At 39.8% G+C, this 23,246-nt stretch overlaps 4 protein-coding genes across 5 annotated transcripts; 2 read left to right on the top strand and 2 right to left on the bottom strand.

Moving 5' to 3' along the window:
* Positions 1-1,705: 1,705 nt before the first annotated feature.
* On the bottom strand, positions 1,706-2,615 carry tmem60 (transmembrane protein 60). The gene is made up of 2 exons (XM_054620834.1): positions 2,444-2,615; positions 1,706-2,231 (listed from the first exon to the last, which is right to left on the bottom strand). Exon 2 carries the CDS (start codon positions 2,112-2,114, stop codon positions 1,710-1,712), a length of 405 nt encoding a protein of 134 aa, XP_054476809.1. The 5' UTR covers positions 2,115-2,231; positions 2,444-2,615; the 3' UTR covers positions 1,706-1,709.
* Positions 2,616-3,274: 659 nt separating this feature from the next.
* prr5a (proline rich 5a (renal)) lies at positions 3,275-11,640 on the bottom strand. Its single transcript, XM_054620824.1, has 11 exons — positions 11,444-11,640; positions 10,017-10,147; positions 7,801-7,926; positions 7,624-7,704; positions 7,079-7,127; positions 6,898-6,955; positions 6,698-6,789; positions 6,458-6,598; positions 5,582-5,717; positions 5,221-5,499; positions 3,275-5,138 (listed from the first exon to the last, which is right to left on the bottom strand). The coding sequence occupies exons 2-11, from the start codon at positions 10,145-10,147 to the stop codon at positions 4,855-4,857; spliced, it is 1,377 nt and encodes a 458-aa protein (XP_054476799.1). The 5' UTR covers positions 11,444-11,640; the 3' UTR covers positions 3,275-4,854.
* Positions 11,641-13,763: 2,123 nt separating this feature from the next.
* Positions 13,764-15,651, top strand: LOC129108902 (zinc finger protein 3-like). The gene is made up of 2 exons (XM_054620827.1): positions 13,764-14,022; positions 14,103-15,651. Exons 1-2 carry the CDS (start codon positions 13,851-13,853, stop codon positions 15,137-15,139), a joined length of 1,209 nt encoding a protein of 402 aa, XP_054476802.1. The 5' UTR covers positions 13,764-13,850; the 3' UTR covers positions 15,140-15,651.
* A 3,189-nt stretch (positions 15,652-18,840) lies between these two features.
* Positions 18,841-23,174, top strand: rad52 (RAD52 homolog, DNA repair protein). Of its 2 annotated transcripts, none has more exons than XM_054620825.1 (12): positions 18,841-18,985; positions 19,059-19,136; positions 19,829-19,930; positions 20,152-20,245; positions 20,351-20,418; positions 20,565-20,683; positions 20,829-20,904; positions 20,996-21,225; positions 21,776-21,969; positions 22,445-22,525; positions 22,638-22,877; positions 22,956-23,174. In XM_054620825.1, the coding sequence occupies exons 2-12, from the start codon at positions 19,083-19,085 to the stop codon at positions 23,015-23,017; spliced, it is 1,320 nt and encodes a 439-aa protein (XP_054476800.1). In that variant the 5' UTR covers positions 18,841-18,985; positions 19,059-19,082; the 3' UTR covers positions 23,018-23,174. The 2 variants fall into 2 exon arrangements, with proteins under 2 accessions (XP_054476800.1, XP_054476801.1); XM_054620826.1 differs by having other exon boundaries at positions 19,049-19,136.
* The last annotated feature ends 72 nt before the right edge of the window (positions 23,175-23,246 follow it).

Here is a 23,246-nt window from a genome sequence, read left to right as displayed (position 1 = left end):
AAATGCATCCTTTTTATTCAGATATCAACTGGTCTTTCTAATGTGTATTTGATGAGCGAGGTGAATTCCATTTCTTTGCTGTCACAGCCACATTATTCCAGTGAGGTGGTGAAAAAGAGGATGCACTCTCAAAGTATTTTATCAGTGCCTAAGAATGTAAGCTAAGTAGCTCACTTCACGTTTGTTAGCGAATGTATGTAGGCTCTATATAAACTGTTATGTGACCCATGTGTCAGTGCCTGTGCACTACTTAGCTTCGCTCTTAAAGCACCTATTTTAGGTACTGGACTAGCCAATCTGAAAACAACCATCCTTACTCCTCGCTATAGGAATTACATACGTTCACTGTTTGGGACACTGCAGCAAGTGACCGAGCTCCTGCTGAAACCCTCTTTGCCATGTCGCTTTAGTAGATGAGGTTTGTTGTTTATAGCACTCCCAAATTAGGAGCAAGTAGTTGTTTTCAGACTGGACGTTGGTTGACTCACACAGGGCTGTAAATTATACTGTATGTACCAAAACTGTACAGTATAGATGTTATTAGCACCAATGTGAGAAAATGTATACAGAAATTGCATATATTTTTTGTAAGACAAGTTTTATTTTCCATAGAACTTATTTATATCATTTATTGTCTGTTTTTATTTGAAACCAATGTATGTGAAAATTTTGTTGTAAATACATTTTATTTCCTAAGATAAGACTTGGTAGTGTGATTTATACTCTGATGAGAACCTCTCAATAAATGGTTCAAAAATATCAACTTAGTGTTAATGTCTCAACTGCATTTCATATTATTAAAGTTCCATTATTTGTCTTTTTTGCTACTTAAGCGTCCTGGGTCTAGAGATGACAATGTTGGTTCAATACCAAAACTATTGCATCGATTGTCATGAACTATGGTGCCACAATAGTTGATATATAGTTAGAGGAAGTTAAGGATTTACATTCAAATTGTGTCAGTGGCAGATGGACATCCTGGAGTGGAAACTACTGACAAATAATTGTGATACATCATGTGCGTACCATCACACATGGAAGGTGTGAGGTTTCTTTACAGAAATGATCAGATAGTGATGAACGTTTTAACAGTGATTTTACAAACGGTTATAATATGGCTTAGTGGCCAACAGCAGATAATTTCATACTGTTAATACACATCTAGTTTCAGGGTCATAAGGATCCCACAATTAAAGGTGAACTGAGGACCAACAGTTAGTGTAACCCAGTCTTACCTGCCAATGCAGGTCTAGCTTATGTTAAAAAAAATCATATTATCCTTAACAAGCCTGAAGGCAATGTGAACGCCAAAATAAAGATGCCACACTGTGAAAAGGTCTACATGAAATCTTCCTTTTGAACAAATGGTATCAGAGAATTACAGACACCTAACGATACTAGTGCTCTGTTTTTGTCCCTATAAACCTATAAAACACACTGTAGAACTCACTGAGGCCCCTACCCCATGTCAGTGTGCAACCTGCTGTGATTAAAATGTAACTTGAAGCAGACACAGTGAAGCGTATGGTGACATTGACAAAGAAACGCTAATAAATGTGGATCTGTCATGTCTGACTGATACCTGATCCACATTTTAAGGTCAGTATCGGCCCTGGTAACAATCCAGTAGATGAGATTGGTGCATCCCAAGCTTAACTCTTGTCACCTCTGTTGGATTTCAAAAGTCCTGCATTGCAGAGTCCTTTGGTTCACTCCCTCCTGTAGTGGAAAACACTGTGTCCCAGCTCCACCAGCGCCCCACCCAACAGTACCCACAGAGGCACACACAGCACACTGACCCACATGTCGATGAGCCTCTCCAGGCGTGAGCACAGTGTCAGGCAGAAGGCCAGCTTCAGCAGCAGGGCCGTTAGGTACCACAACCGTCTCTTCAGGCTCTGCTCTCCGTCGCGGGGGTCAAAGTCAGGCTTGCAGCGCCCCGCCATCTTCACTATCAGCATAAGGATGAGGATGGTGTCAAAGGTCCAGACGGGGAGGAAGATAAGGAACCAGTTCCAGTGAATCTTAGAGTCCAGCTTGAGGACCAGCATGATGAGGAAGATCAGGGCGAAGATCCAGGCCAGGAGCACTCGCTGGGCCAGGGACATCTTCATCTACAGAGGACTGGCACGGGGCCAGTCTCACCCACACCCAGAGACACTGAGGACCTCAGCCAAGGTTACACACACACACACACACACACACACACACACACACACACACACACAGATCTGAAAACCAAAACACAGCAGGCTCAGTCTCATTCATTGACAGAGTCTGACAGATAAGAGGTAACTTTGGTCCAACATCAACTCTCCCACTAACAGGCTTCATAATGTGTGTATGTTTGAGGGTTAACGATACTTCCACTTAGTGCAGAGCTGAAGCTACTGTTTGTTAGCTAACTTTAAATGAAAACATTGTTCAAACAAAGATGTCTTACCGAGTTGACTAGGACGGTCAAACTGTTTCAAAGACAGCACTTTTAATCATTTAGTGTTTAAACTCTAAGCAGCTCGGTCACAGAGAGTAGTAGTTTAGTTAGCTTAGCTGTTAGCTTAGCTGTTAGCTTCTAGCTTCTTCCACAGTTTCGCTCCGCCAGCGAACTCCAATACTTCCGGTCAGTCTTTTCAAAACAAAAGCATGGCTTCAATCGACTGTATTTTATTTTTCTTTCTCCAAACATGTCTTTTATTTTGACAGATAACTGCGATGGTAGTCTCTATTGAGGACAGTGAGTCCATGTAAACTCCAGTTCCATTCATTAGATTTTTTAGTTAAGAGGTCTGAAAGAAATCTAGTAAATTAACCTTGAGTTAAAGATGAACTATTGCCACTGTCAAGAATTAATCTTAAAGCGCAAATATATACACATGATGGTTATTTTGGGAAATAATAGTTTTTTTTTACTTTTAAAAATGTAGATTTAAAATATGAGAAATCATAATTCTTCATGGTGTCTTGTCAAAGTTTCCTGGGATGAGGCGGAGGTGGAAGGTTCATTGGTGAGGGTTCATACTCATAACCTCAGTATTTCTAAAATCCCGGCTGCAGCCCTCAATTATAGGTGGATGAGTGACGCTTGACTAAATGCTAAAACTAAATCCAGCTGGGACTATGGATCCCCACTTCTTACTGACCAACCACATCAGAAGACTGTGTTACTACTCATACATACACAAAGCAATATCAACGAGGGCAGATATTCTATTTATAATAAATTCATTGTTTAAAATAGAAGGCGATAACCCATGTTTTCAAATACTGTTCAAATTTATTTAATTTTGACTGGGCTGGTATAACAAATTAATACAAAGTACATCTCCGTAGACATTATAGATTGTCAAAAAAGTAAAGTACAAAACGCTTGAGGTAAAACATCGTTTGAAAAAGATTCAGTTAAAAAGCCCTTATTCAAATCTCAATTCATTTAAAGGTAACAGCTCACTTTACACCATCTAGCTGTCCTAAAAGCCAGCAATGCATTTCTATTTACAAGGTAGTGATGGTGCAAAATACAGTGTGTGAGACGACATTCAGTCAAAATGTTCATGTCTTTATCAAATGTAAACAATAAACATTCCTCAAAGTCCTGCTGTACAGAGCTAATACAGAAAAGCAAATGCTGTCACACTGATATTTGCTCTAAGAAGAGATGTTTGCATTAGACCTCTATGACACCCGCTGACGATAAAAAACAATTCAACAGTCCACATTTTCATAAGATATCGCACAAAAGAGAGAACAAAAGACCTCATTAATGTGTTACTGCCAAGAGGCAGACAACAAAACATAAAACAAGAAATATAAAACTGTTATGAGGTTCAAAATACACAAATACAAAGAGATAAATATGTTAAGTGTCTGTCACTTTTCCAGATAAATGGTGGCTGTTAACAGCCATCTCCTCATTAGAGGTATGAAACTGATGCTGTTTGAAAACCTCATAACTCTGATTAACATGCTCCTCTATGGATTAAAGGATAATATTGACTATATTATATATTTTTGATGTTGTCATCAAATCTCATGAAAAGACCAAAACCACCAATTTGTAAGTCCATCAGTCAATACTTTCGGACTTCAGCAGTGTGTCTGTGAAACTCAGCCCCAGTCCCTTTTACTTCTAGTGAAGACATACATATTTAAAAATGGGTTACAAATGAATAGTTTTAAATTCAAGAAAGCAGAATTATTCTTTGGTACTGTAGTTTTTTAATAACAGGAGTAAATGGTGCATTTGTTGGGGACTATTTTCAGCATTTGATGATCTGGTGAGTATTTAACGTACCATTAATGTGTATGTGGGATTGAGTCAAAATAAACTACCGTGGCTACGTTGTCAAAATTAAGAAAAATGTGTGGCAGGTGTTGGATGTGTTATTAGATTTTGGGAAAAAAGCTGAGGTCTGTGGGAGTGGTAAATTAATCAAGCTTCAGGCAAAACTTCCTGGGATCAATTCATTGTTGATTTTGGTTTTTTCAAAGGATTTTTTGTCCATAAGAGAAATATGGAATATCACCAGATGTATCCCTTAAGAACATAATCTGACTAATTCATGTTTATGAAAACATTTGAAAGCTCAGGATAAAAAGCAACTACAGTGTCCTCAGGTTGAAAACCTAGGAAAACATTCCAGTCCTTTAATAATAATTCCACTAGGATTTGCTTTGTATGTAACTGGACCAAATATATTTTCTTAGTTAGTTCTTAAAAAGTTGACATTTTAGAGCTGCGAGGTTCCCACTCATTAGTAAAAGCACTTGGAATGGACAAGTAAGAAAGGAAGATGGTACCAATTTAATCAAAAGTAGCTGTAATATTTTAATATTTTGCCCTGAAGGCAACCACAGCTACAGAGTGCTCTGTCTGCTCTCGCGGCAGTAACCCATAGCCTCTGAGGAGTGAGGTGGAAAATCAATAAATATCCCATCTGAATCTGAGTCTGCGGACTCGAGCCCTTGTCCAATTATGGTTTCCGGGCTGGAAGATTCACTGGGCGGCGTGGAGGATGCACCCTTACTGAGATCAGTCATTGTTGTCGTGGCCTCAGTGCCGTGCAGAGCTCCTGAGGAATGAAGGATAGACGGAGACGAAAGAGGCAAGGCCATGGCGCTCGCTCCCGCTTGTACAATACCTGTGTATGAGAGGGTTTTGGATTATTATGGATTATAACAGTATGATTTTAGTTTTTTGAGACATCTTATTCTGTGTCTTACCATTGAAGTGAGAGCCCACACACAGCCGGTTGGAGGAGGGGCCAGAGAGTTCAGACCCTGAGGCCAAGTCAGCGTAGGCCAGTCCTTGTTCTTCCAGGCATGTTATAATCTCACAGGCCGAGTGGCGCCGAATTCCTCCACTGCCAACAGAGCTGGCATCTGGGTCATACTCAGCCACAGGGGTCAGCAGCAAAGGGATGTTGTAGCTTTTAGATCGTACCACAGGGTTTTTAGACGGTTGATCCGCAGACTTGGACCAGCCCCACGGTGACCGCTTCTCTGAAAGAGTAGGGTAGGTCTTTAATATATGTCACTTTAGACAGATGGCATAATTACTCTGCTTCTGGGTTCAGGTCCTCACCCAGAACACAGCAATGGGCCTCAGCACCATCTTCAGAGTAAAGCCCGTGCGTGCCCAGGTAGGGCGAGACCACCTTCTGAATCAGGGACTCGAGCCTCAGGTAGTCCTCGTTCACACCGCGCGACTCATGGACCCCCTAACAACAGACAGAGACAGGCTTAAAAGTCTTTTTAATGGTTTCTGTTGGTCCCAACTAAATTTGTCCCCTTGGTGGTTAATCAATCAAGACCATGAGAGAAATAATAAATTACATTTTTTAGAGAATAAACTGTTTATGAGATAAAAATATCAAACATTTTCTGCTTGTAGTTTCTCAAATGTAAGAATATAGTGCTTTTGTCTGTTATATATCAGTATTAATAAAATAACATTGATTTTTATGACTGTAGATCACAAACTAAGACACAATGAACAATAATAAGAATAAACAATAATAGAATGTCACTCTGATACAGAATCAGAAACCTGTGTACAAGGATTTCTATTATTTAATTTTTTTTGACATGTTATTGATTAAATGTTGATAATAATTACAAAAAAGCACACAGGATCAAATTGATATCGAAAACAGTCGTTAAATACAAATCAACTATTGACATTTGAGAATTACAAATCTCACAAATAGTTTGTTTAATTCAATTATTGGCTCCATTAAGACTGTATTCCCTTGGTGTGTTTATGACATTCAGTCTGATGTATTTATGTGTAGACATTAGATCGGAGCTTAAAATTATCATCTGTGTTAGTGGTTCACTCGTATTTATTTTACGAGTGCAAAGTTCAAAAACATAATTTGGTACCGTTTTGTCTGGTTGGGAACAGAAAGAATAAGCAAACCTGAGAATACAGGCTGTTACGTTTTTCCTGCAGGCCTACCTGAAGAATAAGCAGCATCTGTGTAACAGAGGGCGGCACACGGGCCCGAGGTCGAGACAGGGCGTCCTCTAACTTTACACTCAAGACTATGGTGTTCCTGAAGTGAAGCAGAGATAGCTGTCGGACAGAGGGCTCCTTACCCTGCACACATTAAGGACACAGAAAAAAGCCAAGGTTGATTAGCTGAGGTTGTTGGGAAGCAAAGACAAAAAACAGCCGACTCTTAAGATGTTTGTGCACCTGAACCGGATGGAAGATGGCCTGCAGCATCGACAGAACATCACAGAAGAAGAAGTCCCAGGTCTCTGCCAGAGAGTCGAGTAACTTCTGACCTGCATCAATCACACAGGAACAAGACAAAAAGATATTTGATTCAAGTTTAACTCCCAGGCACAGACCACTACAAAAGGTATTCAGACCATTTATCCAGTCAGCTTTACCTTCGTAGAACCTTATTTTGTCCCGTAGTATGACCATGCCTTTTGTCAGCAACTGGTTCTGTGAAATACAGTGAAAAGATGCCATTAAATATTAATATCTCAAACTGGACTGCTTTCCTTTATCTGAATGGTGATTTGCAGCCATAATCCCAATCCTATTTCAATATTAAAAGAGTATTACCTGAAGGTACTCTGTGAAGAAAAACCCCAGCTCAGTCTTTAACAGATGCCTGAGGAAACAAATGTTCACTTCATGACTCAAACACAACAATCATAATAGAAGATGGACAGTACTCAACCATTATTTTGTGTGAATAAAGTGTTTACAACCTGAAACTAATCAACATTAAATGTAACTGTGCAATTGCATGAAATACAACCACAGGATGTAAAGCAATCTACTGAGCACCCTGTTCTCCTGCATTATTATCGAGAGTTTTCTGTGTAGTTTAACAAATATCTGTATTCCTTGTGGCTCTTCTGTAAATGAAAATATGTTTACTGGACTTTTATGAACACATGACTCCTGAGGCCAACATACAGTGCACCTACACAAACAAACCTATTCACAAGAAAAAAGGTTCAGTCAGCAAAAGTAGGACAAAACAGTAATTATACTAATTATGGCACAAAATGACAGCAGTCATTATAATGACATAGACAGCAAAATAAGGATGTTGTTCCTGCACTGTGTGAATGGGTGTGACTGTTTCTAAATAAACTTACTTGACACCTTCGTTTAGGACGTAGAGTTCATTATCTGCCAAACCTTTCTTTTGGAATACTGCTATGACAGCGTTGTGGATACTGCAACACAACACACGCACACAAACTTGTCAAGATAATTGTTTAAAATACATTTTAGCCACTACATTTTTTGCATCTTGATTGTATTTGGTGTACCTGTTCCAGGTGGCGTTGGCTCCTGCCCTCTTCTGCTTCTCTCCTCGGTCCTCTGGTGAACCTTTCTCGCTCTTCCCCAGCTCGCTGAGGCTGGGGGAGCTCATCAACTTCAGCCGGTGCAAAGTCCTCATGAGGTGGAGATATGGAGGAAGTGGAGAGAAACAAGAGTTTGCACTAAGTAGTGGACAGCATAGAAAGAGCACAATGACAATAGAAAGAGCACAATGACAATAGAAAGAGCGGCCGGTGACAGAGGAGGAAAGAAGTAGGACAGAATGATGCATGGTGAGAGAGGGGCAGCCCGTTAAGAGCAGCATGGGTGGAGCCAAGCAGAGAGGTGGGCCAGTGTTCTGCCCGAGGTCCCAGAAGAGGAGGAAACAATAGAACATGCATCGATGGGTGGAATAATCCGTACAAAACAACCATTGATGCAAACAAATATTTATGCAGAGCTCGGATGCCGGAGGACCTGCAGGGTAACCAGACTGAAGCAGTTGGGACTTTGGTTTGCTTGAAACTGTACAGCGAGGAGGCGGACGTGGAGGAGGAAGTTGTTCGGCTTATTAACAACAACAACAGGGATAGGAAGTAGTGACACAATGCAGGACAATAACGAAGGTTTTCCTGCTCTTCCATTTTCAGCACAGCTGCAATGTGTGAGACTGAAGCCCGACTGTTACTGGATCTTTGAAGCTGATAATAATATTGATCTTTGAGAGTGTAAATGTCCAGTTTCCTCTCTATTAAGGTTGGAAAATCATCTTTTTTCTAATCATGTATAAGCTTGTTTTGAAATATTTACTATGATATTTACACAATTATCATGGCCACAACAATTTAAACTTATAGAATGCTTATATTATTGTTATCTATAGAACAATTGGAAAAAAAAGAAAGAAATAATGCTATTAGTTAAATTCATCTTTATCTCCGTCTATTGGGCGTTTTGTCACTTTTTGTGCAAATTATTTACTCAAAATATGAGTGTAGGGAGGGGGAAAGAGAGTCCAATCAAAACTGTAAAAAAGCATGATTTGAAAGGCGCTGGGTTATTTACATATTATCATATGTGTATTATTAACATAATATCAATATTTCCTTTAAAATATCACCTGTATATTACAACTCCCCTAGTTTGATAGTATTACAACTCCCCTAGTTTGATAGTTAGTAGATTGATATTATTCTCTCTTTTGTTTTGCTTAGCTTAGCTTGAAAACTGGAACAGCTTGATTATTATATGTGACTTCATGTCACTGTGAAATTCCCAGGAAACCAGTTAAAGACTCCAGGGAATCACTGCACCCAACAACAAAATAGTCTGGCACATAACCCCTGTACCGACTGTGGCTTCTATACTTTAGTCTTTGAATAGATTTTAAAAAAATGTGAGCTGTAAAGTTTAGCTTCATATTTACCGTACAGACATGAGAAGTCGTATCAATCTGCCCATCTAACTCTCGTCAAGAAAGCTAAAGCAAGTATTTCCCAAAATGTTAAACTTAGTGATAAAAATACATCAGCTAATAATAAATATTATATACAGAAAATATATATGTATATAAATATACAGATAATAGCACAAATTGTACAGAGCAGGACATTTTGAAAATAATTTCTCTCTGGTGGACAGAATCAAAACTACATCCAAATGTATTTTTGGCATCTCAGTACAGATATTTCGTATTACTAATCAGCCGACATTTACACTGATACAATATATCTGCAATAAGCCCATGTCAATTTCTCGGACCAGCTCTATGTGAGACAAACTCCCCTCTTAAATCCTAACTCACATCAGGACGTGAGTGTAAAAAAAACAATAAAATAAATACCACTGTTTTAGTAGTTTCTAAAGTTACTGATGAAAACTAGCACTCTTAGCAAAATACATTTGGACTTCAAGCCCACGCAGTCCACAAACTCTCTGATGACAGCACGGCAGTAAACAACAGACCCTCTTACACGCCCACATAGACACAGACACAAAAAACATGGAAAGCAAGTGTACAAACTGATGAGAAGTACATCATACAAACATCCCACCAGGAGATCGTTATCATTGGGTCAACATGTGTTGCAAGTACAGCTAAGCTCCTTCATGAAATCTTTTGGGAGAAGAAACGTTGGGATTTCCATGCATGTAAATTAATATTTCATGCATTTCCCAGGATTCTGTGTGTTGTGAAATTTTAATCCCAGGATCTGATCCTCACCTCCGGATTGGATGCTCACTGCTGCTGTCCATGTCTGGGCTCGGGGGAGGGGCAGAGAAGGTGCTGAAGTTAAGTGACAGGGGTCGTGAGGAGGGCCGGGAGGCGTGCCTCCGCCGGAGTCCATCAAGCATCTGAACATAAGAGGAGAGATGATGGAGAAAAGGTTGTTAAGGTTGGACTGAGAGTAAACGTCTCATCAAAGGCAAACAAAGTGAACTGGCGTGATTGCCGGTGGATGAAGCAGATGTGTGAGGCATCAGAGAAAAACTGTGTGAGGGCACTGTGTCAGGCCCTCACACAGTCACTGTAGTCCTGCTACCACTTATTTGAGTCAATTAATAGAATAAGGAACACAATAAAACACAGATAAAACAAATTAAAGTAAAAGTTATGGTCACGGGGACCCAGGAGAAAAAATAAAGCCACACATTTGTGACCCCAATAAAGGAGTGTGAAATCATCCGGGTGCTTTCTGTTTCCCTATTTTGTTATTTGAAAACTATGGAAGAGTGTTTTGCAATCAGAGCTCAAGCTACGCCCCAACCGTAACACAGTGACACAACATTGCATCAGAGGGTAAAGGCATGTGTGTGCATGTACAGTAGCCTGGGAGTGTGAGCGTGGGTGTGTGGGTGTGTGTGTGTGTGTGTGTGTGTGTGTGTGTGTGTGTGAATTATTCCAGTAAAACCAACGAAGGCAGTATGACAGTAAAAGTATTATAGTCTATTTGGGTGTCTCCCAATTGAAACATACTGGGCATAGTAAAGCACCATCCTCTGGTCAGAGGGGGGAACAACAGTCTGGGCTGTCACTCCACAGACAAAGACACCACACGAGCCTCCTCTTCATGCCACCATGCATGCATTATAAAAAAAATGGTGATTGGTGTGTTTTCAGGAGGATTGGTCTGCAGTTTTCAAAACAGTTAGATCCCATCTCAAGCCAGATGCTGAGAAGCGACAGATCACCCACTGTTTACCCGACATGCCATGCCACGCCAGTCTGGGCATTTCTGCTTTTGTTCACCCCTCCTCCTTTTCTTTCAGAAGCGACCTCAGTCAGATCAATAACACTTATACCTGATATCAGTCTCTATATTGCATTTCTGCCCTATTGATACCCCACTGTACTATCCCCGTCATGTTTATTCCACATAAGAGAGCCAATCAATCGCCCAGACACGCAATCAACAGTCCACGTTTATTCCTACAGGGAGGAATGTTCTGCCAGTCGTGCGTACGTGGAGGGTTTTCTATTTTTTCTACCTGTGTGGACGAAAGAATGAGGCAAAGTGAGGCTGTAAACAACGTGACTGTCCTGTGGACACGCACACAGACTGGGACAGACGCATCCCAGAGCCCACCTTTGGACATAAACCTGTATGATAATGGCCACAAAGTTGCCGTATGTCTGCAGCCCGGACTCACCGTGCCGTGTCCTCTCGGGTCCTGAAGGGGAGAATCGGTCTTGCGGCGCTGGTGGGAAGTGTTTTCTGTCCTGGTTCATCAGCGGCTGGATGCTTTACTGTTCCCCGTCGGGGTGCAGGAGGATGAAGGATCCAACCCGCTGTGCGGTAGAGGGGGACTCATTCATGAAGCATGCTCTCTCTCTCTCTCTCTCTCTCTCTCTCTCTCTCTCTCTCTCTCTCTCTCTCTCTCTCTCTCTCTCTCGCCCCCGCTTTGTTTTGACGAGATGCAAAGCAAACCTGGGCGCGTGGACGCGAACGAGAGCAGCACGCGAACGCGCACTGTGTGGTTATAGCTTTATGCAAAACAGGGGAATCACAAGGACTCAATATACAAAACACATAATATAGTGAATGTTGTCTTGCCCTGCATGGACTCCACCTGGCACATAAAGTGCTTTACCCCATAAATAAAGCTGTAGATGTAGTCTACTTGATGCTTTGGCCTCCTGTATGCATGTGGCTGTATAATGTGTTTGACACAGTAGAAGGTAGATAGCCCAATACTATCCCTGACCCCAATCTATGCCGTTTATCACAGTGGGTGTCTTGCCATCTGTCAACGCAGGCCTGGCATTCTGCTGATAATCCGCTCTTTAGATGGGCCGTGATGTAAATAACTGGGTCTCGTGAGAAATTTCACTGCAATTAGAGCTGAGGCATACAGTCGGCCTACATTCCAGATGACCCTTCAGTGCATTAGATTTAAGTGAAGAGCTGAAGGAAACACCAAACCTTGACATTCATGTGTTCTAAGAGTTCATCTATCAATGGATCAAAGAGGCCAACATTTACACTATAGGCAATATACTAAATGTACTGTTTATCACCCAAGATTCAGTGATTTTTTCTGTATAAAAAAAGAATTGCACAATTTATTCTGAGTGAAAACGTGTGAAAAGAAGAGTGAGTGAAGTCAAAAGTCAATCGATCTTTTTACAATATAGATAAAAACAAAATCACAAAATATACAGCCACTCCCATATACGGAGAACAGTTAGTATATGTCAACTTTATCGTGAAATCATGAATATCTTTACTGAATCTTCCTGGTCCATAAAAGTTATGTCATTGCACTGCATATTTCAGCTGAATACTGCAAGCAACTAATTGATGCTGCTAATGAAAGTAGTGGGTTAGGGAAGTGTGAGTGCAAAAGTATCTCATCTCATCATAATGTCATCATCTAAGGCTCTTACACATTCTGTCTTGCTTTCAAATATTTATTTTCCTCTCGATCAACATTTCACATTAATGTAGATCAACACACGGAGGCATGATTTACTCTTCTGTCCCTTTTAATGTCTTTTGTTTTGGAAAGTAACCTCTTTAAATATGCATGTGGCACATACACACATCAATAATACATTATTTCATTTTAATCTAATTTATTAAACCCTAACTTTCATCACTCATGTGTATTTCAGGAAGATTTATGCTCATGTTAAACACTTTCTGCACATTCAAATTATATCCAACATATCTGTCATCTCTGAGAAGTTGTAATATTTTGAGTCAGGAGGAGCAGCTTGTACATAAGCAGGAGACAGATGCCTTTATGTTGTCCCCTACTTATGAGGAAAGTGACCACTGGCTCCTGTTTCTCAAGTAGCTGAGAGTCAAGATCAGAGAGGAGGTAGGTATGGAGCATTTCTGTACTATGTTTTGTTGTAGTAATACTTATTTTAGCCACAAGAGGCTGACGTGCACCACTAGCCCATGTTCTAAAGGGGACTAAAAGCATTCTTGCTTTCTTCCAGGAAACCATTTGAGGAGCCAATTTGTGAGGTGTTGAGGGAGGACCAGCAGACTGGATCGAGACAAGGGCATTGAGGGGAGGAGACGAACACCTGAGAAACACAGCTGGATAATACAGCAAAATGTTTTCTCAATACTTTTATTATTTTTTAAGATTTTTCATTTGAATGTAATTAAATATAAGTCACTTTTAACTCCCTGTCGACATTACACAAATCACATTATCATCATGATCAGATTGTCAATGTACTTCTTCCACCAATGTTTATTTGTATTAAACAAAATCTAAATCATTATCTGAGAAGCAACAACAAAAGACGCCTGTTAGTTCAGATAAATAGTTTATTAAGTCGTACCAAATTTATTTTTGAATTTTGCAAGAAATACATCCTTCCACTGATGTTATAATAAAATGATAAAATGTCATCCGGTGAAAGCGGAAAGAAAAGATCCCGCACGTCAGTTGTCGGAACTAAACAGTGTGACACCAAGCGGAAGTAAACAACACAACCTGGTAGCGTCATCTGTGTGTATTTATTGAATTAGCTTGAAAACGATGATGAAGTCTAAGTGAAGATAATTTCCTCAATTGTAATTATTAAAGAACAACAATGTCTTTAGTTCCGTATTTAAGAGATTTTGTCAACGAGAGACTAACTGCTGCTGCTGAAGAAATATTAGGAGTTTTTGAAAGAACAATCGTCGAGTATGAAGAAGAGATCCAGCGTCAGCGAAGACTGCTGGATATCGTTTTGAAACCTGAATTGAAGTTACACAGGATAGGTGTGTAAACATCAATATTATTTAAAAATCCAACATCATCACAGTAGAATACCATTCATTTCTGTCCTTTGTCCCTCCAGAGATCCCACTACAACATGTCTTTAAGGAGGAGGAGGATCTCACTCACCAGCAGGTCTGTGTTCAGGAGAGGAACTCCAGTCTGGACCAAGAGGATGAATGGTTCACCAGTGAGGAGGGAGAGCAACTTGTACTGAAGCAGGAGACTGATGCCTTTATGTTGACTCCTACGTACGAGGAAAGCGACCACAGTGATCATCAGACTCTGAACTTTAGTATCGATGACAGTCAGAGTGCGGTGGATGAAGAGCCTTCAAGCATCATCTCAGTTAAAAGCTCTGTGGTATCAGAACCAAATGATGACCAGCAGCTCCTCTCTCACAACTCTCATGAAGCTGAGAGCCGAGATCAGGACGGAGGCAAGAATGGAGACTCAGGATCAACTAATGCAGAGCCAGAACAACAGAAACAACATCACAAAAGCAACTGTTACATAAACAATGTATTTAATCCCACTATGTCAACAACTCAATGTAACACTCAGACATTCAAATGTGATATGTGTGGGAAAGCTTTTAAGTGTAAGACATATTTGCAGAGACACATGATAGTACACAAATGTACAAAGCCGCATACTTGTAAAATATGTGGGAAAAGTTTCCAATTCAACAGTTACTTAAAAGTCCACATGAGAGTTCATACGGGTGAGAGACCATATACTTGCAAAACATGTGGAAAAGGTTTCAGATGTAGCAGTGACATGAAATGTCACATGAGAACCCACACAGGTGAGAAACCATATACTTGCACAACATGTGGGAAAGATTTCAGAAGTAGCGGTGAGATGAGAAGCCACATGAGAACCCACACAGGTGAGAGACCATATATTTGCAAAACATGTGGAAAAGGTTTCAGATGTAACAGTGACATGAGAGGCCACATTAGAACCCACACAGGTGAGAAACCATATACTTGCACAACATGTGGGAAAGATTTCAGAAGTAGCAGTAACTTGAAAGGCCATATGAAGAGGCACACAGGTAAAAAGCTGTATCACTGCCGCAAAAACGTTCCAGTTGTAACCACACATTTTTTTTAATAAAAGCACGCACATCCAGGTGCTTTAATACTCTGTACTAAGGTTAAAAGTTGTATCAATTAACTTTTATCTACGTATATCTCAGTATATTTGAGCAGCATTCTGCAGAAATATTACAGAGATCTATGTCTTATTAGTCTTTTTTTTTTTTACAGTGAGTGCACAGAAGTGGCTGTTAAACTAAGTGTGATGTGGCTGACCGATTGTTGTGTGTGCATTTGTCAAATGTCAATTTTTAAAAATACCAGCATCCTGTTTTTTTTGTAAGTAGTTCTAGTGTGCATTGTTTAAAAGACTGACAGCCTGATCTAGATAGTTTGATGGAAGGGAAACGAGATTGAAAACTGAAAATAGTATCACTTTTGTAATTGAATAATTGTTCACATGTTACATTTTTCACAATCTTTTAATCTGAAAGCTATCGTTACAATAGCAATGGTGCATTCACAGGCAGACGGTAGACAGCAGACGGACCACACTTTAGACGACACGCAAGACACATGACAATACGTTGCTATGGTGATGTAATAAAATACATTAAATTACATTGTGTAGTGTAAACTATTTTATGTAATTATTTTAGAAATACAACTATTAAATACAGACTTATTTTAATATTCCATTGTAAACTTAACATAACTTTAGCCTTGAGTGAGGAGCACCATAATATCCGGTTGTAAATTACAAAGGTAAAAGTAATGATATTTTAACTTTTGACAGAAAAGCCTTTGCCGTTACTGTTGCTAGTATTTTCGGTCTGCGACACCTACTTGCCTCTATAGATAGATAACAAATAATAAAAAAGGGGCCATTCTGCAATACGATTAATTTAACCTCTTATTTATTCAAGGAGAATCCAAATTTAAGCAAAGCATGGTCAAAATTTCAGATGTAAAGGTGAGTTGAAAGTCTACACGTTAGAAGCAGTTTATTTGTAAAACATGTGGAAGACCTTTCAGACTTGGTGGTCCACATTATAAGAGCCTAACTGGTGAGAAGCCGCATCTTTGCAAGACCTGCAGGAAAAGATACTTTTATGGGTCTCATTAAGCAATGCTTGTAGGATCGCATAAGGGCCTTGTAGCATTGTATTTGCAAAAAATGTGGGAGATGATTAGTTGTTGTCGTTTATTGTGAAAACACAAAAGAAACCAGAGAGTTCAAACTCTTGAGACAAAGAGAAAAGGTTTTAAGGACAGGTAAGATGTCAATGTCTTAGTGAAAACTGTTCCCGTCAAGTGACTGTTACTTTGATTTCTGTTTGCAAACAATGTTTTTTTTGAACAACTGTAATCCTCCAAAACATCTTTGCAAGAAGTCAGAGTTTACATTTCAGAGTTACTCTCATCACTGTCTTATATAATCATAAAAGAAATCCTATTAAATGTGAACGCGGCTTGTTTATTTTTTAAATAAATGATTAATGATGAATTGACCTATTTTGCCTATTTTGTCATAAAACTGTTGAAGTATAAGATTGAATACGTAATCAGAAACACTACACACCTGAAAGGGACGTCTCTTGCTGACGCTACGATGCCTGTGTGTTTCGTCCCAGGACGTGTCGCACAAACAACGTGTCTTGCTCCTCCTTTTGCTTTCTGGCTGATAAAAATAGTCCCTGGGAAAAACGCATCTGTTAAGATTACGTTACATTTCTGCATGGAACATAGTTGAGTTACAAATCTAGCAAACAAGCTGAGATAATGGCATGTCGGTGTTTGTGAAGAGTATTATGCGAGTCAAGAGATGAAGGTCACTGAGATGCTTCACAAAGAGCTAAATATTACAACAAAACTATGACAGAATGAGACTTTTTTGACTTGCAAGAGTATCTTTTAAATCAACAAACATCAGGTGTAATTCATGGATTAATTTTAACAGGATCAAAAAGATCTGTTTTTCGCCGTTGACTATATAGTCCCATGGGGGACACTGGAATATAATGGAGAATATTTTTCTCAATTTATTTCTCACACTTGTGCTTCATCAAGGGCCCCTACTGTGTGCCAGTTTACACTGATCCAGCAGCATTAACAGTTTACTAACATATAACCAACATGATGATTGGCAAATATATCGTTGTCTACTTCACTCAAGTTATGAAAATAAATAGCCAATGACTATGCCGCATACAGTTTCAAAACACAAATGCAATACTTATACCCTAACCATGAGAGCACACTAATCATGTATCCCATCACTGGAGACAGTAGCACCAGGTCTGAATGGTTTGAGTTTTATAAGACATTTGCCCCTCAACTGACCCACTAACTTTGTTTCCTTTATATAGAATCACTCATACAAAAGAAACTCCCTACATCTATGACCCATACCACAATTTCTGCTTTGTAAATAAAGATAAAGACCCAACCCAGTGCCAATCCTACCGCACAGGTTTCATAAAAGGGAGTAGGTAGTCATTTTACAATCTGCAACGTCTCTTTAATATCCATCAAATTTGATAAAGAGGGCCCTTTTCCCAATCCCCAGAGATGGTAATTTCATTGAATGCACACATCATCGAATATAGACATCTTTTTAAATTGCTTTGCAAATTTAGACTGGCCCCTTGATAATTCCTTGGATTCAAACACTGTAAACTCTAACACAGGTATCAGTGAGGACCAACAATACCCACTTGTGCTACTTTACCCTTCAAAGCTGCACCAGACAGGGTTGACCATGGTCCCATCTCCTTTTCAATCTCAGCATGAGCTTTGCGTCAAAACATTTTTTGAGGTTCAGCAATGTCCACAAAGTCTTAATATACGCCGACGACCTGCTGTTGTTCATATCTGACCCTGAGGGTTTCCATTCAAAAAGCCTGGACATCCTTTCACACTGAAATATTGTAATGTATTGTTCTACAATAAGATACGCCAGAGGATACCCTCTTTCATGAACTTTGAAGCTTAGGTATCTTTAGAAAGGCATTGCTAACAAGTGGCTGAATGCGACTACAAGGGGTCGCTACTTTGACTAATCTGCCTTGACAGCCTCGTTGTGTATACTCAAACTCCATGTAACCACGGTGTTGTTAGTTTATAGCCTAACAATCGTTTATTCTTCTTCTGGTGATTACATTTACCTTTCTAACACCAATAATGTGGTATTCATTTGTGAAGATTATCTCCCTGAACAAAACCTTTAAGTATTATGAATCTGTGTTGCCACAGAGCTTTGTTTCTGCTATAATCCAAAATCCAAATGGAAAAATCTCATTGGCTTTGTGTGGAGGGAACCAACTTAAATTCTTCATCCATGCACCCCTCTGTTGCAGCATTAGAGGTCAAAGGTCAAATTCTGCTATGCTTAGACTCAAAAAAATGTGACTGGCAGGTCTGTCCAAGTCTTAATTTTACAATAATAAATGACTTCATAATATTCTGTGTAGTTGCCCTCTTTTATACTCAATTTATATGGAAAAAAAATATATGGAAAAATTGTAATGATGAAGGGATGAAAAAGTAGTGATAGCATGTAGAAAACCATGGCTGCAAAGCGATCATGCATTTTCTAGCACCAGGGATAAAATTAATAGCATACTACTCTGTGTGGTAAAAAAAGAAAAGAAAAAACGTGTAAATTTGTCCACATATTTTATATTATTTAAAAAACTGGATTTTGCCTCAGTGTGTTTTGACCATGAACTTCTTACGTGAACATTTCAATGACATCTCTATATTCCGACAGGACGTGAAGGCAGCACAAACTCCTCCTCCGGGTGTCGGAGCGGGAAGTTCAGACCGTCGTCATTAAAAACAAACAGCAGATGGTTTTTAAATGTAATAAATGCACTGACAATCATTCAACAACATAATCTATTTTGAGGACTTTTAACTGGTGAGTTTGTGTTTATGTAAGCACGGTAGTGTGCATTAAGTATGAAGTAATGACCTATGGCAGTCTCTTTCAGTGACAACAGGAGATCTCTGCAGTCATGTCCAGTACCGCCGAGGAGAGGAGCTCCACGGCACCCACGTGGTTCGGACAGGTACGTCACGTTACACAGTTCATTTGACTTAAACCTTCTGTCACTGACCAGACTCACTCATTCAAATGCAACTCATGTGTGCAGAAAATCAACTAGGAACACGTTAGTGGACTGACGCACAGCTGCTTCACCCGGTGCATGCTGGGAAAGGCTCCTGACCCCCACAGTCCCAAAATGACTGAAAAGAGAATTCAAACTATTTATGGATTGGGAGTCATTTTTTACCCATGTCATCCAGTTTCTTTTAATTTCCCCTTTAATTAGCTTTAGGTTGGGAAAAAAACATCGTTCTGCATCGTTTTACGTTGTATGAAATGTTTCAGTGAAATACAAATAAAAAAGCCAAACCCAATTCCAACAATGTACTGTCCATAATAGGACAATTTTAAATAAAGCTCTGTGGATTTGAACAGTGATTGGCTGCAAAAATAAGCTTGTACTGGTACTGAAGAGACTAACACTTTATTGTAATACATTGTTCCAAACTGTTGTTACATATGTACAATATATAACTATACTGTATCAGCTGTGTAGATGGAAATCAAATTCAAATCCTTGTAATTGCAGAAAGCAGTGCGACAACATTGGGTCAGGGTGTTACTCATTAACCGAAAAACCACACACTCTTTTATTATGTCATGGTCTATATGTGAGTGTGTGTGTGCGTGCTTATTTGTTTACTGTGTTGTCAGTGTACCTACACAGCTGAAGAGCATGAGGCGGTGCACAGAGCTCTGCGACAGAAGCTGGGACCAGAGTACATCAGCAGCAGAATGGCAGGAGGAGGACAGAAGGCAAGTCTTTGTTCATCTCTCTGCCTTTTTGTCTGTACAGTGGTAAAACCAGTTTAAAGTGAACAATAGAAAAGTTAGATGTTTTCCTGTCAGCTAGGGTATAATCACACAATTGTGATTATACCAACATAACATGAACAGTGCATGTGATTGACTTTTCTCAGAAAGTTTAATTTCTCCACCTCTCACTTTCATATCAACTCTTGAACGGACTCTTCCAGGTTTGCTATATTGAAGGGCATCGCGTAATCGGTCTGGCCAATGAGATGTTCGGATACAACGGATGGTCTCACTCCATCTCTCAGCAGAATGTCGGTACGCCGCGTAAAGCTTGTTTTTAACCAGAGACTTCTGTTAAAGTCATTAAAGATTAAAGACATTTCCACACAGTCACACTAAGAAAACATGTCTATCTTCCAGACTTTATAGACATCATCAACGGGAAGTTTTATGTCGGAGTCAGTGCGTTTGTCAAAGTGCAGCTGAAGGTCAGAGGAAGCCAAACTTATTTTACTAAATTGATTTGAATTTTTAACAATATTTTTTACATGGTGGAGATTATTATTTCCCATTATGTATTATTTTCTACTTGTTGTCCACATGAGTGTGTGTTTAATGTGTACTTTTCCTCCAGGACGGGTCGTTTCATGAAGATGTAGGCTACGGTGTCAGTGAAGGACTGAAGTCTAAAGCTCTGTCGCTGGAAAAGGCGAGAAAGGAAGCGGTCACAGATGGCATGAAGAGAGCCCTGAAGTACTCGAATTTGCATTTTTATATGTATTCTCAGTATGAAACATGAAGAAAAATCATTTGGCATATATACAGTCTTTCTAAAAATGTTTTGTAATAAGAAAACTGTTTCAATTTATTTGTGTGTGGGTTTTCTTTGGTTGTTTAGATGCTTCGGTAATGCTCTTGGAAACTGCATCCTGGATAAAGAATACCTCATAGCCATTAACAAGATCCCCAAACAGGTCCGACACAGTCTTATCATATTTTAACATTTTGTGTTTTTATTCTCATTCAAAAAGCTATTGGGTGCTGAATCTTCTCCTCTACACAAAGCCCCGTCCTCCTCTAGATCCGGCAAAGACTAAGCGCTCCGAGGGCGAGCCCACCGTGGAGAAGGCCCGGTACTCCAGTCTGGTCAGAGCGGGAAAGCTTGTATCTGCGGTTGGTCCTGGCAGGATGCCACTGGAGCCCAGAGTCCTCAACCACAACCAGAACTATTCAGAGGTTCACACTCCTACTGCTGCTGACCCTGCTGACAGTAAGAGGGAAAACAATGACTCCAGGTAAACACCGGGTTTGTACAAAGTTGAAAGTGTAAAGAATGCCTGATTTTAACCTTTTATGTTTTTCAGGTAAGAAATATGCCTGGATTCAAATCTACTTTTTGAATAATTCTTGAATTTCAACATAATCAGTTGTTTCATCAACGCAGTCACTAATATAAACCAAAAATATTTTGATATTTAAAATAAAACAATCCTGTTGTCATATTTGTTTGTTGTCTCCTGGCAACTCAAACCGTACACCGACTGGACCTGAACCCTAAATGAGAAAGGAAAAGCACTGAAAGAGTTGCCACTAGCACTAAACTTTTCTAATGTGTATATGTAAATAATTTCAATATACAATGATAACTGCGGGTATAAATGAATTCTGTTCACTTTTTTTTTTCCACAATTTGCAGTTATAGTAACAAATTTAGACCCAGAGAGTCGTGACAAATATTTTTGTTTAGGTACCTTGAAAGGGATTACATTTTACTCCTAAAGAGCTGTATGACTCTTGTGCATCCAAATGTGCATCACCTCCAATCTGTTTCCTCTGTTTTCCAAGACCTGTCATGGACTCTGTAGACACCGGCGGGTCTTTATCGCACACAGACCCCAAACAGCTGAGAAAGCTCCGACAGCAGCAGCTTCAAGAGAAGTTCAGGAGAGAGATGGAGACCAAGAGTCTGCAGCAGAAACCGGATCAAGACAAGTCTGAGGACACAGAGGTCACTATTGGACGAGGAGGATCCAGCGGAGGTGAGGGTTTCATGTTTCGCCACGAGTGATTCCATTCTGTTTATAGCAGCAGTCTCCAACTCAAATTACCTTGCACTGGATGGGTTTTTTTTTTTCTTTATTTCAGCTTGAATACTCTGCAAACACTGAGATCGTTTACCTGAGAACAGCAGGTTTCTGCTTGCAGGTCGAAGAAGAAATTACCATTTAATGCCGCAAAAATAGTTAAATATCAAACTCACTTGAAACTGTTGAAAAGTTGTGCAATGTGTGTTATTTTTTTATGCTTGGATTTTGAAGCCTCACTAGTGAAATAGACTGCAAAATGAAAATAGGAAATATATAAGTTGCAGGACAGGTGTAACATTAGATTTGAAACATGGGGCATTATGTCATTGTGTCGGGTTCGTCGTCCAGGTTTTACGTGTCTCTTTATCCTTAACTTTTAGAAGCAAATGTTGTAGCGTTTTTTATAAAGATGTATCCATTCCTCCAGGTCTTGAAGATGTACCTGCGCACAGTGACGGCACCTCAGCTGGACACAGGAAGCCCAGCAGCAGGGACGAACATTTAGCAGGTCATGTAAGCCGCCGCCGCCAGAAGGCTACACACATACTTTGACGTGTGGTCTCCTCACCGATTGCCAGCCAGCTTCACTCACTGCGACTGGTTTGTCTTTTTTTCTGCAGATGATGCCGAGCTCTGGGATTTCACTCTGGATGGGACTGATTTGCTGGATGTCCCTGCAGGCGGCCCTCCCTCCAGAGCGCTCATACCGAGCACGCCTGGGAATCACAAGATGCAGACGCGCAGTAAGACCCCTCTGAGGGGCCCCGGCAGACCTCCACAGGAGGCCCCTTCGTACAGTGAAGGACAGGACCAGGCTCAATACAGACCTCAACATCAGAACCAGTATCAGGCCGGACCAGGTGAGATTTCTTCTAAGAGGTGTTGCTGAGCTGTGGGCTGAACTTTGTGGTCTTCAATCTACTTTTTCAACCTCCCAGGTGAAGCCATCAGTCCGTACAGACAAGGACAGTACATGAAGAAACGCAGACTGGACACCTGAGATTTTATGTTGCCGTTCCAAAGCTTCCTTTATAAAATGTATTTTACTTTTGTTCTATTCTTTTTTTATAGTGCTTTCATTTAAGTTCTTTAAAATGAATTGCTGCTTATTGAATTGTTTGAGAAATGTATATGGTTTTGTTAAAAAAAAATTAAAACACAACCACAAAAGTCAGTCACTGGGTTTTATTTATAGATAAAAACCAACAAATGTAATCAATACATAAGGA

The sequence above is a fragment of the Anoplopoma fimbria genome, chromosome 19 (assembly GCF_027596085.1).
Source record: "Anoplopoma fimbria isolate UVic2021 breed Golden Eagle Sablefish chromosome 19, Afim_UVic_2022, whole genome shotgun sequence".
NCBI lineage: Eukaryota > Metazoa > Chordata > Actinopteri > Perciformes > Anoplopomatidae > Anoplopoma > Anoplopoma fimbria.
The sequence above is the reverse complement of the archived record's forward strand: the minus strand, read 5'-3'. Positions and strand labels throughout refer to the sequence as shown.

Bases quoted from the DNA above. Each gene is read 5' to 3' on its own strand.
- tmem60 (XM_054620834.1), bottom strand. From the start codon at position 2,114: ATGAAGATGTCCCTGGCCCAGCGAGTGCTCCTGGCCTGGATCTTCGCC.
- prr5a (XM_054620824.1), bottom strand. From the start codon at position 10,147: ATGCTTGATGGACTCCGGCGGAGGCACGCCTCCCGGCCCTCCTCACGA. The intron at 6,599-6,697 runs GTGCACAAACAT...TAATGTGTGCAG, and splicing joins CCATCTTCCATCCGGTTCAG to GGTAAGGAGCCCTCTGTCCG. The intron at 5,500-5,581 runs GTGAGGACCTGA...CTACTCTTTCAG, and splicing joins GGCCCATTGCTGTGTTCTGG to AGAAGCGGTCACCGTGGGGC.
- LOC129108902 (XM_054620827.1), top strand. From the start codon at position 13,851: ATGTCTTTAGTTCCGTATTTAAGAGATTTTGTCAACGAGAGACTAACT. The intron at 14,023-14,102 runs GTGTGTAAACAT...TTGTCCCTCCAG, and splicing joins ATTGAAGTTACACAGGATAG to AGATCCCACTACAACATGTC.
- rad52 (XM_054620825.1), top strand. From the start codon at position 19,083: ATGTCCAGTACCGCCGAGGAGAGGAGCTCCACGGCACCCACGTGGTTC. The intron at 21,226-21,775 runs GTAAACACCGGG...CTGTTTTCCAAG, and splicing joins AGGGAAAACAATGACTCCAG to ACCTGTCATGGACTCTGTAG. The intron at 22,526-22,637 runs GTCATGTAAGCC...TTTTTTCTGCAG, and splicing joins CAGGGACGAACATTTAGCAG to ATGATGCCGAGCTCTGGGAT.